This window comes from Eschrichtius robustus, chromosome 16, assembly GCF_028021215.1.
Source record: "Eschrichtius robustus isolate mEscRob2 chromosome 16, mEscRob2.pri, whole genome shotgun sequence".
Taxonomy (NCBI): Eukaryota; Metazoa; Chordata; class Mammalia; order Artiodactyla; family Eschrichtiidae; genus Eschrichtius; species Eschrichtius robustus.
This window is the reverse complement of record NC_090839.1, coordinates 51,347,387-51,364,564: the sequence shown is the minus strand read 5'-3', so window position 1 is coordinate 51,364,564 and position 17,178 is coordinate 51,347,387. Positions and strand designations below refer to the sequence as shown.

General features: G+C 49.2%; 1 protein-coding gene across 3 annotated transcripts in view; it reads left to right on the top strand.

Moving 5' to 3' along the window:
- The window catches only part of LUC7L (LUC7 like), a 31,614-nt gene extending 16,342 nt beyond the window's left edge, over positions 1–15,272 (top strand). For all 3 annotated transcript variants that reach the window (XM_068524014.1, XM_068524013.1, XM_068524015.1), the window contains 7 exons: positions 2,336–2,446; positions 3,357–3,500; positions 7,928–8,104; positions 10,391–10,479; positions 13,613–13,642; positions 14,040–14,207; positions 14,929–15,272. In XM_068524014.1, the coding sequence (XP_068380115.1) occupies positions 2,336–2,446; positions 3,357–3,500; positions 7,928–8,104; positions 10,391–10,479; positions 13,613–13,642; positions 14,040–14,207; positions 14,929–15,070 (861 nt within the window). In that variant the 3' untranslated portion in view covers positions 15,071–15,272. The remainder of the gene's footprint in view (positions 1–2,335; positions 2,447–3,356; positions 3,501–7,927; positions 8,105–10,390; positions 10,480–13,612; positions 13,643–14,039; positions 14,208–14,928) is intronic.
- The last annotated feature ends 1,906 nt before the right edge of the window (positions 15,273–17,178 follow it).

Sequence of the window (17,178 nt, the reverse complement as noted above, 5' to 3'; positions counted from 1 at the left end):
GCAGGGTCAGGGAGAGCACCTCATGGTCCTGTGTGTGGACGGACAGCCTCCAGTGGCAGTGAGACCTGTGTGCCCCCCTGTGCCAGCGGTGTGCTCAGGCCCCCTGAGTAGTTCATGGTTCATCACACCACCCCTGAGTTGCAAAGATGGATGACTTCCTAGTAAGTGGTATCTTGTGATTAAGACTTAATTTTTAGATTTGAGTACCTTTTTTTTTTTAATCATTTAAACCTGCTTTGTTTTGTTTTTTGGCTGTGTTGGGTCTTCATTGCTGCGTGCGGGCTTTCTCTAGTTGCGGCGTGAGGGGGCTACTTTTCGTTGCGGTGCACGGGCTTCTCATGCGGTGGCTTCTCTTGTTGCAGAGCACGGGCTCTAGGGGCGCGGGCTTCAGTAGTTGTGGCTCGCAGGCTCTAGAGTGCAGGCTCAGTAGTTGTGCACGGGCTTAGTTGCTCCGCGGCATGTGGGATCTTCCCGGGCCAGGGCTTAAACCTGTGTCCCCTGCATTGGCAGGCGGATTCTTAACCACTGCGCCACCAGGGGAACGCTAAACCTGCTCTTTGATTTAGGAACCAATCTAGAATTGAGAAACACATTGAAGAGAGTGAGGGGCAGTAGGACAGAGCCATCTTTTAAAGAACATGGCAGTTAAGAGACGTCTCTGCAGTATGTCTTGTCTGTGTTGTGAAGTTTACCATTTAATTTTTAGCTTATCAGATGTCCGAGTCAGTTTATATTTTGCTTAGATGCAGCTGGTTGCTTTGATTGGTAAAGGCACTGGCAGAACTGTCAATGTGTATTCCCCACTCAACCCCTGTTGAGCGGATCCCTGGCTGTGTTAGGTGTGAGATCCCTCTTTTTGGGTAGACAATAGAGGAACTCTGCATCAAAGTCTCAGCACATGTGCATGCATGACCCTTGGACCTCTCAGGCTGGTCTGTTAGGAGCTGTTGTTCCAGGTGAGCACAGGTGGTACGTGACCCGAGTCAGCTCACTGGCACTTTGATCCTGGCGAGTCCCCACCTTGTCAGCGGAGCTGGTCAAGTTGACATACTTCCAGGAAATGCAGTGCATGCATGCAAACAAATGCCAGTCATTGGCTTTCCTGCTCGTTTGATTTGAACATAGTGAAATGTTTATCGAGAATATTTGGGGACCAATGACAGGAAAGAGGTCCTGAGTTCCAAGTGTGTGGAGTGAAATCTGGGAGTTGGCCTTGTGGGCAGTGGGGCTTGGCACCATCACGAGCCTCTTCCATGTCTTGACCTACTCCCTAGTATGCGTTCTTTTGAAAAGAGGGGACTGTAATCCTCTCCAGTGTCCCTACTGTCCATTCCAGTGTCACACCAATCCTTGTGGAGTGCTCTCTCCTGACGATATTTGGAGGAAGAGACATAGATTATCACTCCTTGGTCTGTTGGCCTAACTTTCACCTGCCTTATTATCATTTCCACCCAGAATTTTCCTTTCTCTATTTTTCAGCGGTGGATCATTCACCCTGTCTAACCCCGTCATCCACTGCTAACCTCACTTGCTGTCTATGTAACATGATGCTGACTTCAGCAACTTGGGAGGTGCTACTTATCAGTGGTCCTAGCCTGACAGTTGGGAAAGTGACGTCCTGTTTGTATGTTTATCTGAAGTTATGTTGGGACCTTTGACTAATTACGGCAAATTAAGTGCTTAGCATATGTGACTGCTTATTAATTAGTATTTTATTGATTCCCACCAACTCTTTTCAGAGTGTCTTTTCCTTTACCTTTTTGGGTAAGTAGTAACCAGTTTTCCTGCTACTTTAGACGGTGGGCAATAACTAAACGTGTTCACAGCTCTCAGTAACATTTGTTCTATTGTTTTGTTTTGAGGTGGAAGGGGGAACTCTACCCTCAGAACATGAGGGAATAATATTTACGTGGCTCACAAAGACCAGTGAGTACATCATCTGCATCTCCCACGACTCACCAGGAGAGGGCCTCTGACATTATTAGCTCAGTCCAGCCTTTTCTGACCCTCAGAGACCACTATTAGTTACGGCCAGGTGTTTTAATTTTCCTCAAAAATTTCTTGGAAATGTTGTTGAGGGATGGGAGTTCTTTTACAAATTTTGGAAATAAATAAATCAGATGAGAAGACCATGCTTTTGAGTGGTCATTTGGTTTAACAGAGACCCTTGATTGAATGTGATTGTGGACATGTTAGCTGTAGTGCAGCTTCAGATCTTCCCACTGAACCTACAGGCTTTAAGAACCAACCCAGGACTGTTATTTCCTGTCGAACACGTGAGTTCTGAGGTCGTAGGCATGTCACTGACCGTAGCTCTCTTCTTCTCCGGAGCTAGGCGATGGATCACTTGGAGTCCTTTATCGCTGAGTGTGATCGGAGAACTGAGCTTGCCAAGAAGCGGCTGGCAGAGACGCAGGAGGAGATCAGTGCAGAAGTTTCCGCAAAGGTATGCTGGGGAGGCCTTCGCCTCACATTGTTGTCGTAAAAACTGGGCTGCCACCGGGCTGGCAGTCACGGTCACTGCTGAGTGTGCATCTTTGGGGTGGATGGTACCCACCGCCTTGGCTGTTCCCAGTGAGGAGGGAAGGCCGTCGCTGAGCTCTTAGCCCCTCCCCGCACTGTGCGTGTGGGGTTTTTTTGTTTGTTTTGTTTTGTTTTTTTTGTGTGTGTGTGCATGTGTGCGTGTGTTTTAAAGTTCTTTTTTTTTTTTTAACATCCCTATATAAAACAGGAAATGAGAAAAGTTAGCAGGGAAATGGTTAAACTATGGTGCATCCATATCATGGAAGAAGAAAGTAGATCTGTGTGGAATTGGCCTGTGTGTCATCTGGATGACCCTTGTCTCCTCTTCAGCGGAACTCTCTTCAGTATCTTTTTTCCTTTCAGTTTTATAAAAGCATTTCTTAGGAAATAGTTGCAAACGGGATCAATGGTGCCGTTTTATTTCTGAAAACAAATCCCAATAATTAGGCATTTTGCTTAAATTATAAGTGTATGCATTTAGACCCATGCATTTTATTACCCTTACCCAGAAGATTGAACTGTAATAGAAGGCATAAAAAGAGATGGCCTAGAAGCTGACCCACATGATGGTCCTTGCAACCTGTTGGCAGTAACAGCGGTGCCGCTGCTTTTATTGGAACGCGGTGCACAGGTCTAGTTATGATCAGTCTCAGTGGTGGGATTAAGGATGTCGTAATTGTTAGAATTCGCATGTCATCAGTGAGGGTTTCCAGCTGTTCTAATATTTTCAGTGGAACAGACCAGAAATGCAACAAGAGAAACACTCGTTTTCTTTGCATTAAAAAATCTGTTGTTTTTAGATGTCTCCTTACCTGATTGTTTCTCTCTCCTAGGCAGAAAAAGTACACGAGTTGAACGAAGAAATAGGGAAGCTTCTTGCTAAAGCTGAACAGCTAGGAGCCGAAGGAAATGTGGATGAATCCCAGAAGATTCTTATGGAAGTGGAGAAAGTCCGTGCAAAGAAAAAAGAAGCTGAGGTTGGTGACAAAAATGTCTTAGAGAGGGAGGAAGTAGTAACTCCAGAGAGTTGACCGTTCGGGCTAAAATTAAGCCATGCCTTCTTTTTTTGTATACATATTGGGAAGGAGTTGGAAATAGGGTGGTATATTGTCAGGATTGTACAGTTTAGAGTCAGCACACACTGGGGTTTGTGTCTTCACTCTGCCCCTGTGACCCCGTGTGGCCTCAGACTAGGCACTTGCCAGCTCTGCGCATTATTCCCATGTGTAGAGTGCGTCCTGAGTATAACAGTCAGCGCAGGAGTGTTAGTGAGCACCTCCTGTCTGTCCATCTGGCTCCCAGGGAGGGGGCAGCGTGGTGGGTGTTCAGCTGGTGTAATTGGGCCAGACTTGCTTTGCAGATGCTATGTACAGTGAGGCCTGGTGCTTAGTGACACTGTGTCCTCAGTAGAGAGACCCGTGCAGGTTGCGGGTGGTACCCAGGTGGTGTCCGCTAGGCTGCCAGGCCAGGACACACTGCTGTGTGGTGGAGAAGCTGAGTCAGGGACTCAATGTCTGTATCCGTGACAACTATTTTCCTCCTAGATTATTTCCTCTGTTGCATACTCCCTGGTTCTCAAATCTCACCGCTGGAATCGGAGATGGCTTGGGTGGGCTTCGAGAACGGTGGGAATGTTAGTCAGAGGAAGACGGGGCGGGTGTGTTCCTTTAGTAAGTGCTTGTCAAACTCCAGCTATGGGCCAGGCACTTCTCTAGTTGTGAGCAAGCCGGAAGACTCCCTCTCCTGTTGGAGATGGCACTGCTGTGGAGAGGGGGGCCAGGCAGAAGGGATTGTGAGCAACAGATAAGATTAATTCTGATGAAGACGGGTGCACTTGGGGGGTATAGGGCGTGTCCAGGTAGGGCAGAGGGACCCTGGAAGGCCCTTAGCTGAGACCAGATGAGAAGGTTCTCAGAATGGTGGGTAGAGGTGAGATGGTGGAGTGGGCGGTGCCCCAGTGCAGGGCTGGTTTTGGTTGTTGCTGCACCCCCGGCTTGTCATGGTGCCTGATACATAGTAGCAGCTCAGCGATGACACAACGATTCTCAGCTGAACACACGAATCCTGCTGACTGCCTGTGGGTGTTCGAGCGAGGCCCACTGAGGCAGTGGCGTGTGCGTGAAGAGTCGCAAGTCCTGCGTAGAAATCCTACACGGCTGTATACTAAACCCCTGTATACTTAAATGGGAAATTTGTGTTTACATGTAAAAAAAAAAAAAAGTCAGGCTCCCTCGCTTGCTGACAGCTCCAGCAGAAAGGCCAGAGGGTCAGGAAGGAAGCTCTGTGGCCTCTTAGCGAGTCCTGAGGCCAGGCCTTCCTGCTCTGAAGAGCAGAGCAGACACCAAAAACCCATGAGATGGCTCTGAGATTTATGCATAGGCTGAATAATTGTAGATGTGGGGTTCACCACTTGGATGGCTGCAGACAGCCAAGAGGGCAGCAGGATAGGGGACCCATGGCAACTTGTGCCCAGGACTCCAAGCATCCTTGCTAGAAGACAGTTGCAAGGACGCTCACAGCAGAACTGGTAAAATGAGCAACCGTCGGTAACCTAGAAAACCACCCATGGACAAACAGCCATGTGCCCCTGAAATGGAGTTCTGCAGCAGTGAACGAACTGAACACATCTGCCTGCAGCATCCTGGAGAGAGCTCGCCAGCAACACAGGTTGGGAGAAAGGCCTGTAACGCTGATGCAGGACTTCTAAATGCCCCAGGTGCACACACAGTTTATGGGTCCACATGTGCAATGAAGTACAGAGACAGCACTGAAGATTATGCTGAACGCACATGAATGCCTCTGGGGAGGGAGAGAACTGGCACTAGAGAGGGAAACATCAAGAACTGAATTTCCATCATAATGTTCTACATCTTTCATTAAAAGAAAAACAAAAACCTTAAGCAAAAGTGCTAAATATGGTGGGTACACTGGTTATTTGTGATATTATTCTGCCCCTCTTTGTAGTTGTAAAACTTTGAATGCCTTCCTCTAATCTCTTTCAAAATCAATTCTAATTATTCTGAGTGAAAAATGTCAATCCCAAAGGGTTAAATACTATGTGGATCTGTTATATAACATTCTTAAAATGACCAAACCATAAGAATGGAGAGCAGATTGGTGGTCACCAGGAGTCAGAGAAGTGGGTGTGGCTGTGAAAGGGCAGCAGGCAGGACCTTTGTGGTGATGGATGTTCTGAACCTTGACTGTATCACTCAGCGTCCTTTCTGTGATGTTGAGTTATAGTTTTTAAAGATAGAACCATTGGGGGAAACTGGGTAAAGTGTACGCAGCACCTCTCTGTATCATTTCTTAGGATGACCAGGCAGCCTTGCCTCCTGCTAAGGGGAGGAAGGGCACCCTACCCAATCCTGTCCTGTCCTGTAGTTCTGAGGAAGGCCTATGGGGGGCACTCAGGTGATGAGGATGGGGACAGTGGCCAGAGTAAGGACACTGGGGGTCCTGGGCACCAGAGTGCCTTTCTGTATCTTTGCCTGTTTAGTGATGTGATGTCTTATTTTGATTTGCATTTCCTAGGGAACATTTTGAATGTGTGAATTAATGGACGGTTACTACATTCAATCTTCCCTTTAAGGGCAAATGATTATTGAAATGCATTTCTTAAACCTAGATTTTGAAGGAATGTTTTAACTTGAGCACAAGCAGCAGTAACCATGTTCTGGTTCATTTTCTTTTGTGTTTCGTGTATTTTGCTTTGAGACCGAGTGACTTCTTTTTTTTTTTTAATTAATTAATTAATTAATTAATTTATTTATTTATTTTTGGCTGCGTTGGGTCTTCATTGCTGCGCGCAGGCTTTCTCTAGTTGCAGAGAGTGGGGGCTGCTCTTCATTGCGGTGCGTGGGCCTCTCATTGCAGTGGCTTCTCCTGTTGTGGAGCACGGGCTCTAGGCACGCGGGCTTCAGTAGTTGTGGTGCGCGGGCTCAGTAGTTGTGGCTCACGGGCCTAGTTGCTCTGCGGCATGTGGGATCTTCCCAGACCAGGGCTGGAACCCATGTCCCCTGCATTGGCAGGCGGATTCTTTTTTTTTTTTTTTTTTTTTTAAATTATTTATTTATGTATTTATTTATGGCTGTGTTGGGTCTTCGTTTCTGTGCGAGGGCTTTCTCTAGTTGCGGCAAGTGGGGGCCACTCTTCATCGCGGTGCGTGGGCCTCTCATTATCGCGGCCTGTCTCTTGTTGCGGAGCACAGGCTCCAGACTCACAGGCTCAATAATTGTGGCTCACGGGCCTAGTTGATCCACGGCATGTGGGATCTTCCCAGACCAGGGTTCGAACCCGTGTCCCCTGCATTGGCAGGCAGATTCTCAACCACTGCGCCACCAGGGAAGCCCTGGCAGACGGATTCTTAACCACTGCGCCACCAGGGAAGTCCCGAGTGACTTCTTATGATTAGACTCAGACTGCACTGGCTGCAGGAGGGAGTGTGCTTTGTTACGTTTGGCACACTTCCTCCTTTGAAGAGAGTGTCTAATGTGTTTGTCCTTCCAAATTTTACCTTTTGGGGCTGCTTTGGGATACAGTTTCCTGAACATTGGGACAATATCCATAGATGCTCCTGTGTTTTTTGCTCGTCTGTTTGGTTTAGTTTTTTTGTTTGTTTTTTTAAGACCCCTGTTTAAGATTCTCCCCTCTTGTTTCTTTGGTCTTTGCAGAGCTCTCCACCATAGCAGGGACTCACCTTCCCTGCTGGCCTTTTAGCACACACAGCATCCTGTGTGTCTGAGTGTTCTGAATACCCCTTGTTGCTTTGAAATCATGACTGGTAGTTCATTTCTTAAACAAACAATTAAAATTGGGTTGGTTACAAGAATCTGAAGCTTTTTGAACGATTCAGTTTTTATGTATTTAAAAGTCATCTCGGACTTCCCTGGTGGCACAGTGGTTAAGAATCCACTGGCAGGGGACATGGGTTTGAGCCCTGGTCTGGGAAGATCCCACATGCCGTGGAGCAACTCAGCCCATGCGCCACAACTACTGAGCCCGCATGCCACAACTACTGAAGCCCGCATGCCTGGAGCCCGTGCTCCGCAACAAGAGAAGCCCATGCACCGCAACGAAGCGTAGCTCCCGCTCGCCACAACTAGAGAAAGCCCGCGCAGCAACGAAGACCCAATGCAGCCAAAAAATAAATAAAACATTTTAGAAAATTAAAAAAATAAAAGTCATCTCTAGGGAATTCCCTGGTGGTCCAGTACTTAGTACTTGGCACTTTCACTGCCAGGGCCCCCGGGGTTCAATCCCTGGTCAGGGAACTAAGATCCCACATGCCACGCAGCCAAAAAAAAAAAAGTCATCTCTGTAGTCCCTTCCATTTTAAAATACTTCCATTTTAGGGGCTGAGTAGACAGTGGCATTTGACTCTCACTCTCTTCCCATTCTCCAGGAAGAATACAGGAATTCCATGCCTGCATCCAGTTTTCAGCAGCAGAAGCTGCGTGTTTGTGAAGTCTGTTCAGCCTACCTTGGTCTCCATGACAATGACCGTCGTCTTGCAGACCACTTCGGGGGCAAGTTACACTTGGGGTTCATTCAGATCCGTGAGAAGCTCGATCAGTTAAGGGTATGTTAATGTGTTGCGTTTCTGAAGAAACCCGAGAAGTTTTGTGATCATCTTCACATCTCTTTGCTTGTAGAAAACCTTGTGTTCTTTTTTGTTTGTTTTTGTTTTGTTTTTTGGGGGGGTTTTTGGTGGAGGTACTGAAAACCTTCTGTTCTGATCCTAAGATCATGCCTTGGTATTATACTTGAGTTTTACAGTGAACTACTCAGATTTTATCCATATGTTCCTACAAGAGATCTAAGATCTCAGAATCCAGCAGAGCCTGGCATATTTATTTAGTCTGCTACCCCTTGTTTACAGAGGAAAATGGCAGAATTCAGTCCCACGGTACAGAGAGTTCTCGTACCCCTCTGAAAACACTTCTGTTGGTGATGGGAAAGAGCCAGTAGTCTGTAGTTTTTCTTCTTGGACAGAGGCGGACACATGGAGGGTGGTCTGGCTAGAAGGATGAGAAGGTGATGGGGCTTTTTCTGATAGCCCTGCCCCACTACTGGATGCCTGTGTCCCTTCCTCGAGGCGCCTCCTTTTTCTGGGTTAAGCTCTACAACATTCGACATCTTGGGTACAGAATGCCAAGCAGGAAGGTTAAATAAGTTTGTGATATTTTGAATTGTCTTCTTCAAATGGATGGTGCTTTCCCTAACTGTGTACTGGGACCCTATGATGGGATGCTGGGAAATGTGCAGGCCTTTTATCCAGACACCTGAAATCGATTGGAAGGACAGACACATGACACCTGACTGTAGGACACCACGATAGTCAAGGCCTTGGGCCTTGTGTGCCCCCAGGAAGGAGCAGTGGGTGGCAGGGCCCTGCACCCAAGGACGGTCCCCCATAAGTGATGTGCGACTCGGCCCTGGGAGAGGGAGCTGGGTGGCAGTCTCAGCACTGGTCTTGAAACATTTGCTCCTGTGCTCCCAGTAGAATTTTGAAAAATGATATTCTTTGTCACACATTTTTAAGTTGGAATTTTTTTCTTATAAATTTATGGGTATAAAATACATAAAAATATTTTATATGTAGTCAGTAGAATGTAAATAACAATTTGGTGTCAACTACCATTCCCATTAAAAATCTCCTTAGGGAATTTCCTTTAAATTGTTTTCCCATTCCATAACACCTCAGAATTTTGTCCTGATGTTTCTTATATCTGAAAGCCTTTTGTTTTTTTCTTAAGATGTACCTTTGCTTCAGAATACATTGAAACCTTTAGAACTTAAGTATTCACCTGATCTAGAAGTCATGTATTGTCATTGCAGTTATGAGCAGTATATAGTTGATAGAACAACCCAACTAAGTTACAGATTTTGATAAATAGCTGTTAAACTATCAACAGAAAATGTATTTGGAAGTGCACCTCTTAACGATAAGGAAGGTGGGAGTTGTGTGCCCTAATCAGAGATGGCTTCACTCCCAGTGGTACCAGAGGTGTGCACCCCGCCTGGGCCGTGCACCCCCCGGGCCATGCTCCAAGGTGGATGCAGGGTGAGAAGAGTGAGGACTTTCCTCAGGTGGGGGAACCTAGTGTTTTAGGGAGTGGGGAGGGTTTGGGAAGGAGGTGATGCCAGCCCACAGGCCGGTTCTCGGCCTCTCCTTGTCCTGGCCATGCCTTCTCTTCCTGGGGACTGGCTCCCATCAGAACTGAGATTTAAGGTCACCCTTTATGCCCTCTCGGGCCTTTGTCTCCTGGCTCTAAGTTCCTCCCCCTCAGGGCCTTCCCCTCGGCAGCGCGAGGGGAGGCATTGAAAGGCTCTGAGTTGATTTTGGGGTACTCTGAGCTAGCCGGTGGATGGTGTTCTGGCAGGGGGGTTGCTAGGTCACCTTCTGCCTGTCGGCCTTCCTTGTCCACACTGCGCTCACCATGACCCAGCCTGATGGGACGTGTGGAGCCTGCTGCCCGGGACAGGCTGCAGCTTGGCTCCCGCAGCAAGATGGATTCGGTCAGATACATGTTTTCTCTTTTACATGAAGTTTGTGGAGTCTCCTTGGGGTAAAAAAAAACTAAATTTATGGATTGATGTGAGCAATATGATAAAATGTCTGTGACTTGGATGTACAGCACTTAGAATATGTAGTTTGTCACTGAACTTATAAAATGATAAAGCGTTTTTTTCCCCATGTATTTTCCATTGTTGAAGAAGTTTTATGAAGAATGTGTTCCTGTTCCCTTAGTTTCTCTTAGGTTCTTAAATTGCCAGTGTTGAGGTCACATAAAGGTGCTTTGTTCAATAATGTTCAGTCTAGTGTGTGACTTGCTCCTCCCCCATCTTCCACCTTTTTATTTAGAAAACTGTGGCTGAAAAGCAGGAGAAGAGAAATCAGGATCGGCTGAGGAGGAGAGAGGAGAGGGAGCGGGAAGAACGACTGAGCAGGAGGTGAGCACATGCGACCTGAGGACACCCCACTTCTTCCTGGCAGCATTGCGTATTTATTGCCCTTGACAGTTGAGGTCTGCCAGTTACCTGGGTGGCTCTTAAAAGAAAAATAAGCAAACACATAGCACGTTCAGTCAAGCGAGGTTCTGGCTGATCCAGGAGGACCTGTGTGCACAGCTGTGTGGTGTGGACAGGACACCCAAGCTGCTCAAGCAGCTGTGGCCACCTGATTCTTCCCTAGAAAGATTTGGACTCCCTGGCAGGGGTGGAGGGGGACCTGTCACAGCACCTCCTGTGGAGCAGCCCTTGGCCAGCAGGACAGGCAGGAGCTGGGACACCGGAGAGGAGCACGCTTTCACGCCGCCGTGCCTGCCGTGGGCAGGACCCACCAGGGACGGGCTCGGGTGTGGGCCCAGGCTCGTGGGTGGTAGGGTGGAAGCAGGGTGGAAGCAGAGGGAACATGAGCTGGCTGGCTGGGAGGGCCCAGGCCGAGGAGGTGGCAGGTCGAACCCTGGGAGGGCCAGGAGGGAATGATGTGTTCTGGAGGTGGAGCTGATAGGATTTGCTAGTGGACGGATGCGAGTTGTGCAAAGGGGGAATGGAGCTGGCTCAGGGTTTCTGACCAGGAGTGGCCGCTTATGGCGGTGGGGAGACTGGGAATGGTGTGTTGGGATTAGGAGGAGGTGGGGAGGAGAATTTGGCTGTGGCTGTATTCGGGCCTAAGAGACATCCCTTCAGCTTAAGAGACATGCAGGTGGAGACAGCGGGCCTGGTCAGAGTTCAAGGAAGAGGCTGGAGCGCCGAGTAACCAAGCTCTCATATTGGGCACAGAAACTGGGCTTTCCTGGAGGAATTCCTTAGTGAATAACTCAGGACAGATAATCCTTTATTGTATCTTTTGTGTTTCTTTTCATTATTTTAACTAACAGATTCTGATTATAAATAGACTCAAAACAGTGTAAAAATATATTAAGCAGGGCTTCCCTGGTGGCGCAGTGGTTAAGAATCCACCTGCTAATGCAGGGGACACGGGTTCAAGCCCTGGTCCGGGAAGATCCCACATAAAAAAAATATATATATATTAAGCAAAAAGACAGAGAGGTGACGACAGTCGCTGGACATGTTGTGTGCGTGGGTATATGTGGGACCCTCCACACGTGAGACCTTCCCATAACAGCTGTGCTCTTGAAGGCTACACAGAGTCCCTACTATGATGCTGTAATTAACTATAACCTTTTATTCTCCCACCTTCACCCCTTTTGTCCACCCCCATTTCCCTACCTCTGGCAACCACCAGTCTGTTCTCTGTATCTATGGGTTTGGGTTTTTTTCGATTTCACATATAACTGAGATCATAACAGTATTTATCTTTTTCTGTCTGACTTATTTCACTTATCATAATGCTGTCAAGGTCCATCCATATTGTTACACATGGCAGGATTCCGTCTTTTTTGTGGCTGAATAACATCCCACTGTATACGTACAACCATATCATCTTTATCCATTCATCTATCAGGGGACACTTAGGTTGTTACCATGTTTAGGCTACTGTAAACAATGCTACAGTGAACATGGGGGTGCAGCTATCTTTTCAAGATTGTGATTTCATTTCCTTCAGGTAAAAATACCCGGAGTTGGGATTGCTGGATCATATTGTAGTTCCATTTTAATTTTTTGAGGAACCTCCTTTCTGTTTTCCATAGTGGCTGCACCAATTTACATTCCCACCAACAGTGCACAAAGATTCCCTTTTCTCTGCATCCTCACAAACACGTGTATTTCTTGTCTTTTTGATGACAGCCATTCTGACAGGTGTGAGGTGATATCTCATTATGGTTCTGATTTGCTTTTCCCTGCTGAATAGTGACGCTGAACAATTATTTATGTACTTGTTGGCCATCTGCATGTCTTCTTTGACAAAATGTCTATTCAGGTCCTCTGCCCATGTTTTTACCTTTTTTTTTTTTTTTTTCCCCTTCTGTTTAGAGTTCTTTTTGTGTTTTGGATATTAGCCTATTATCAGATACATGATTTGCAGATATTTTCTCCTGTTCAGTAGGCCGCCTTTTCATTTTGTTGATGGTTTCCTTCACTGTGCAGAAGCTTGCTAGTCTGATATAGTCCCACTTGTTGACTTTTGCTTTTGTTGCCTTTGCTTTTTATTTTTTTTAGAAGCCTTTGCTTTTTAAAAAAAATTTTTGATGACTAAGTTTTTATGAAACTTTTTTTTTAAAAAATTAATTTATTTATTTATTTTTGGCTGCATTGGGTCTTCGTTGCTGCGCGCGGGCTTTCTCTAGTTGCGTTGCTGTGCGTGGACTTCTCATTGCAGTGGCTTCTCCTGTTGTGGAGCACCAGCTCCAGGCGTGCGGGCTCAGTAGTTGTGGCTCACGGGCTTAGTTGCTCCATGGCATGTGGGATCTTCCCGGACCAGGGCTCGAACCCGTGTCCCCTGCATTGGCATGCAGATTCTTAACCGCTGCGCCACGAGGGAAGTCCCTATGAAACTATTTTTGAACAAGTAATCTAGTGACCATCTTTGTATGTGTTTGAGGGTTTATAAAATTCCTTAGAATTCCTGGGATAAAGGAATACAATATATAAATATTGGTAGGTGTTACAAAAATTGCTTTTCAAGAGGCTTTGTCAGATCATCCTCCAGCCACATGATGTGTGAGCATCTTTTGTCACTTCCTCCTTGAGCACACGTTGGTGGTGATCTTGTAGATTTCTGCTTGGAACCGTGTGAAATGAGACCTCGTTGTAAAGTGCATTTCTTACTTGGTTGTATAATGTTTCGCAGGGAGCTCATGTGGCACTCACTGGCAGTGAACCTGTGTTTCCAACTTGGGTGTCCTGCCCAGCCCTGCGCCTGCCATGTGACTATCTATGTAGCTGAGGTGGTGTCCACCGTGAAGAGTTTGCAGAGCCACTGGTTCAACTCAGTGCAGCATGGACCACTGGGTGCTGGTCTCTTCGTTCTGCCTCCAAGCAGCTGGGGCTGGAGGCGGGCCTTAGAGCAGGTCCTCCGGGAAGTCGGCCCTCCTTCACCATGTGAACTTGAGGCACCTCCCCTCAGCTGTAAGGGATGGAGCTGTTTTGGGGAAATTGTTCATCTTTTTTTCTATTTTAGGTCTGGATCAAGAACCAGAGATCGCAGGAGGTAGGTTTTCCATTTATGTGTTCTCAGTGAGATGTTCTTTTCTATGTGCACTTAATACTTAACTTTTATAGCTTCACAGTTATTATCTGGTGGTCAGGTCTGGCTCATGAAGGGCACAGGACGTGGGTGAGACTCCAGTCCCGTTTGTAGCTGGCATTGACTGGGGCTTAGTGTAGCGTGGGAGTGGGGACCCACTGTCAATGAGAGGGACAGTCAGGGCGCTGCTGGGGCCTGCTGGGCAGCTGGGAGTTTCCTGGCCAATGTACAGGAAGCGTCAGCGGGAAGGGTCTGGCCGTAGTTACCAGAGAGTAGTTGGTGGGATTATTGTGAACCCAAGTTGTAAGTTTGTGGGAGGAGGGGAGATACCAGTAAAGCATCAGCAGAACATCTGCTGCAGGTCGCGCTCCCGGGACCGGCGTCGGAGGCGGTCAAGATCTACCTCCAGAGAGCGGCGGAAGTCATCCCGATCCCGGTCCCGAGACAGACACCGGCGCCACCGAAGCCGTTCCCGGAGCCACAGCCGAGGCCACCGCCGGGCATCCAGGGACCGGAGTTCGAAATACAAGTAACTACTCTGACTCCTTCAGTAGCTGCGTCCAGGAGTGAACCCTTTCTTTGTGTGCCAGGGTCTGGGGGTCTGTCATCTGTGGGACAGAGTGTTAGGGCCTTGAGGAGTCCTGAATGGGGCCCAGGGCACTGAGATCCCTAAGCCGAGGGCAGCAGATGGCTTCAGGGCTGGGACGGTTGAGAGGCTGAGGAGGTGGTCGCACGTGGGCATGGCCACGCTCAGGGGCTGCACACTCACTGTCACTTTGGAACACAGAGCCCCTGACTAGGCCCTGCTTACCTCTGTTGTGGTTTTTTAAAGGAAAAACAGCAACAACAAAAAACACCACTAATAATCATATTCAGAGATGACCACTGTTAGCTTTGGTATGATGGATTTTAAATATCTTTTTTTCCATTGTGTTTTTACGCAATGGATCGTATTCCATGTGTGGACTCTTGTTGTATTTTCCTTTGCAGTGTTTACATTACAGTGAAAGCTTTTCCTGTTACTAGAAACCTTTGCAGATGTCACTTTCTAGTGGCTGCCCAGCCCTCCCTGGGCAGTGGGTTGGGCACGAGACGGCAGGCCTGGCACCCTCTGGTCTGCTAGGGCCCTTCCAGCCGTGGTGGGTCCTGCCCTTCCCTGGCCTGGTGCTGAGGGTCCAAGGTGTCAGTGCCTGAGGAGCAGCCAGGAGGGAGGGCCAGCCCTTGCTGAGCCTCTGGTTCCTGTTTCCCAGGTTCTCCAGAGAGCGGGCCTCGAGGGAGGAGTCCTGGGAGCGCGGGCGGAGTGAGCGGGGGGCCACCGACTGGAGGCTCGAGAGCACCAACGGGAAGACGGCGTCACGGAGGTCGGAGGAAAAGGAGGCCGGCGAGATCTGAACCCACGCCCAGGCGCTGTAAATAGTCCGATACATGTTTGACACAGCCTAACGTTACCCTTTATATTTGCTGAATACAACTCATCTTTTGTAGTTTACCATTTCTATTGTTTTGGAGCTAGCTGTGAGTTTCTCGAGATGTACAGAGTTGCTCCTGTGTTCTGGGTTATGTCAAGTGGGAATAAATAGCCTGACAGACTGCCTCCTGATGGCCACGGTGCCGTCTCTCCTGTCCCTGGTGCGCTAGACTTCGCCGTGGCTTCCACAGGTTGGGGGACACACCAGGGGTCATCTGAGTTGAGCCTAGAAATGTGACTTACTGTTGGACTCCCCTTTGACTTTTGGCGTATGATGCGCTGTGCACCTCCAACACCCAGACTGGCTGGGGCCGGATGTGCCCGGCTGTCTGCTCTGTGGGCTCCACGTGTCTTTCTGAAGTCTGAGCTGCCCTCTTACCGAGGGCTGTCTGTCTGATTTGTGGTAAGCAGCCTCAGCCTGGCACTCAAACTCAGATGAACTGCAGTTCCCCCTCTTGGAGTTACTTAGGGCCAAGAAAGACCCGTGTATAGTATCTGCATGACAGCCACGAGGTCCTCAGAGGAGGGCGTGCTGACTTTGGGGTCAGGTGTGGTTTGACTCACCCTTGGGGGGGCTGGTGGTGTTACCCACTCTCCCTCAGCCCTTTTGCACGTATTGCTAAAGTGAGCCCTTTGTAAAAGTATAACTGGGAGCTCTTTTCTTGTTTTCGCTTTTGTGGGGGTATTTTTGGAGGGAGCTTCTGGCTGGGCCAGAACATGCTGGAACATAACCTGCTCACAGTGGGAGACCACTGGGAAGCCAGGGGTGCGTATCTGTCTGGTAGGTGGGTGGAGGTGTGCCCTCCCAGGTGGGAAGTGGATACAAGTTGGCAGAAAGCCTGGGTCGGGGGCAGGGGGTGGGGGTGTAAAGGTGCTCCTGGGAGGGGAGAGGCAGAGGGGGTGAGGGCTGTGGTCATGGGTTCCCGACTCCACGGTGCAGCCTGGCCTGTGACAGCGGGGGCTGGACTGAGCGGGAAGCCAGGGGCAGGGCTGCACAACTCCTCACACCTCCATTCGTCACCTCCGGAAGGGATGTTTTGGGGTTTTGTCCTGTTTTCATTGTCGTGCAGTACACATACATTTACCACCGTAACCATTTGTGAGTCTACAGTTGAGTGGTAATCACTGTGGTGGCCACCGTCCGTGGAGGGGTGGTTTTGAAGAGGCAGGGGGCAGATGGTGTCCCTGGACTTTGGAGGCCTGGGGTCCCAGCCAGAAAGCAGGTGGCGCTGGGGTCAAGATGCCCGGGAGGGCCTGGAGGGCGGCTTCTGCTCCCCTTACACCTGGATGCTCACTAGTCAGTCCAGGACCAGGCGGTGGCAGCCCTTGCTGCCTAGCTCTTCCAGCGTCAATGCTGGAGGCACCCGCCTGCCCCTGGCACATCACAGGGCCTGAGAGCCCAGTTCCCCCGACCCCTGAGCCTTGGGTTCTTCGTGTTGGCCCAACTCCTGGGCACAGGAGTGCAGCAGACCGGCCGTGGCCCTCTGGGTGGGCAGAGGAAGAGGTCAGACTGGTTGGGGCACAACCCAGGACACTGGGGCTGCTCTGAGGATGCCACAGCGCACCCTGGGTGGGTCCCAGCACAGGGCCTGGTAGGTGGGTGGAGGACCCAGAGGGTGCTGAGAGGAGGGGACTGGAGCCAGAGGGGGCCACCTACCCAAGCCCCCTCACGCCTTGTTAAAATACTGATGTGGGGAATCACTTATTTAACAGGGAAGAGCAGGGATGCAGGTAGGGAGGTGATTGCAGTCCTAGCAGAGAGTTGGGTCGGCCCAGCCAATAGGTGCAGATGCTTCCGGGGCCCATGGTCATGGTGGGCCCTAGGCCCCTGGGGTCAGCCCCAGGGCTCTATGGTGCCCTCAGCCCCTCCCTGTCATCAGGTTCTCAAGGACTCCCCCACACACACCATGCTTCTGGCCACTGGCGGGGGTGGGGTGTGGCATGGTGGTAGCACCTTGTGTAGGTTGTGGAGTCTCCTAAGTGCACAGAGGCCCCAGGCTGTCGGTGGGGCAGGGCAGCCAGGGGGCAGGGC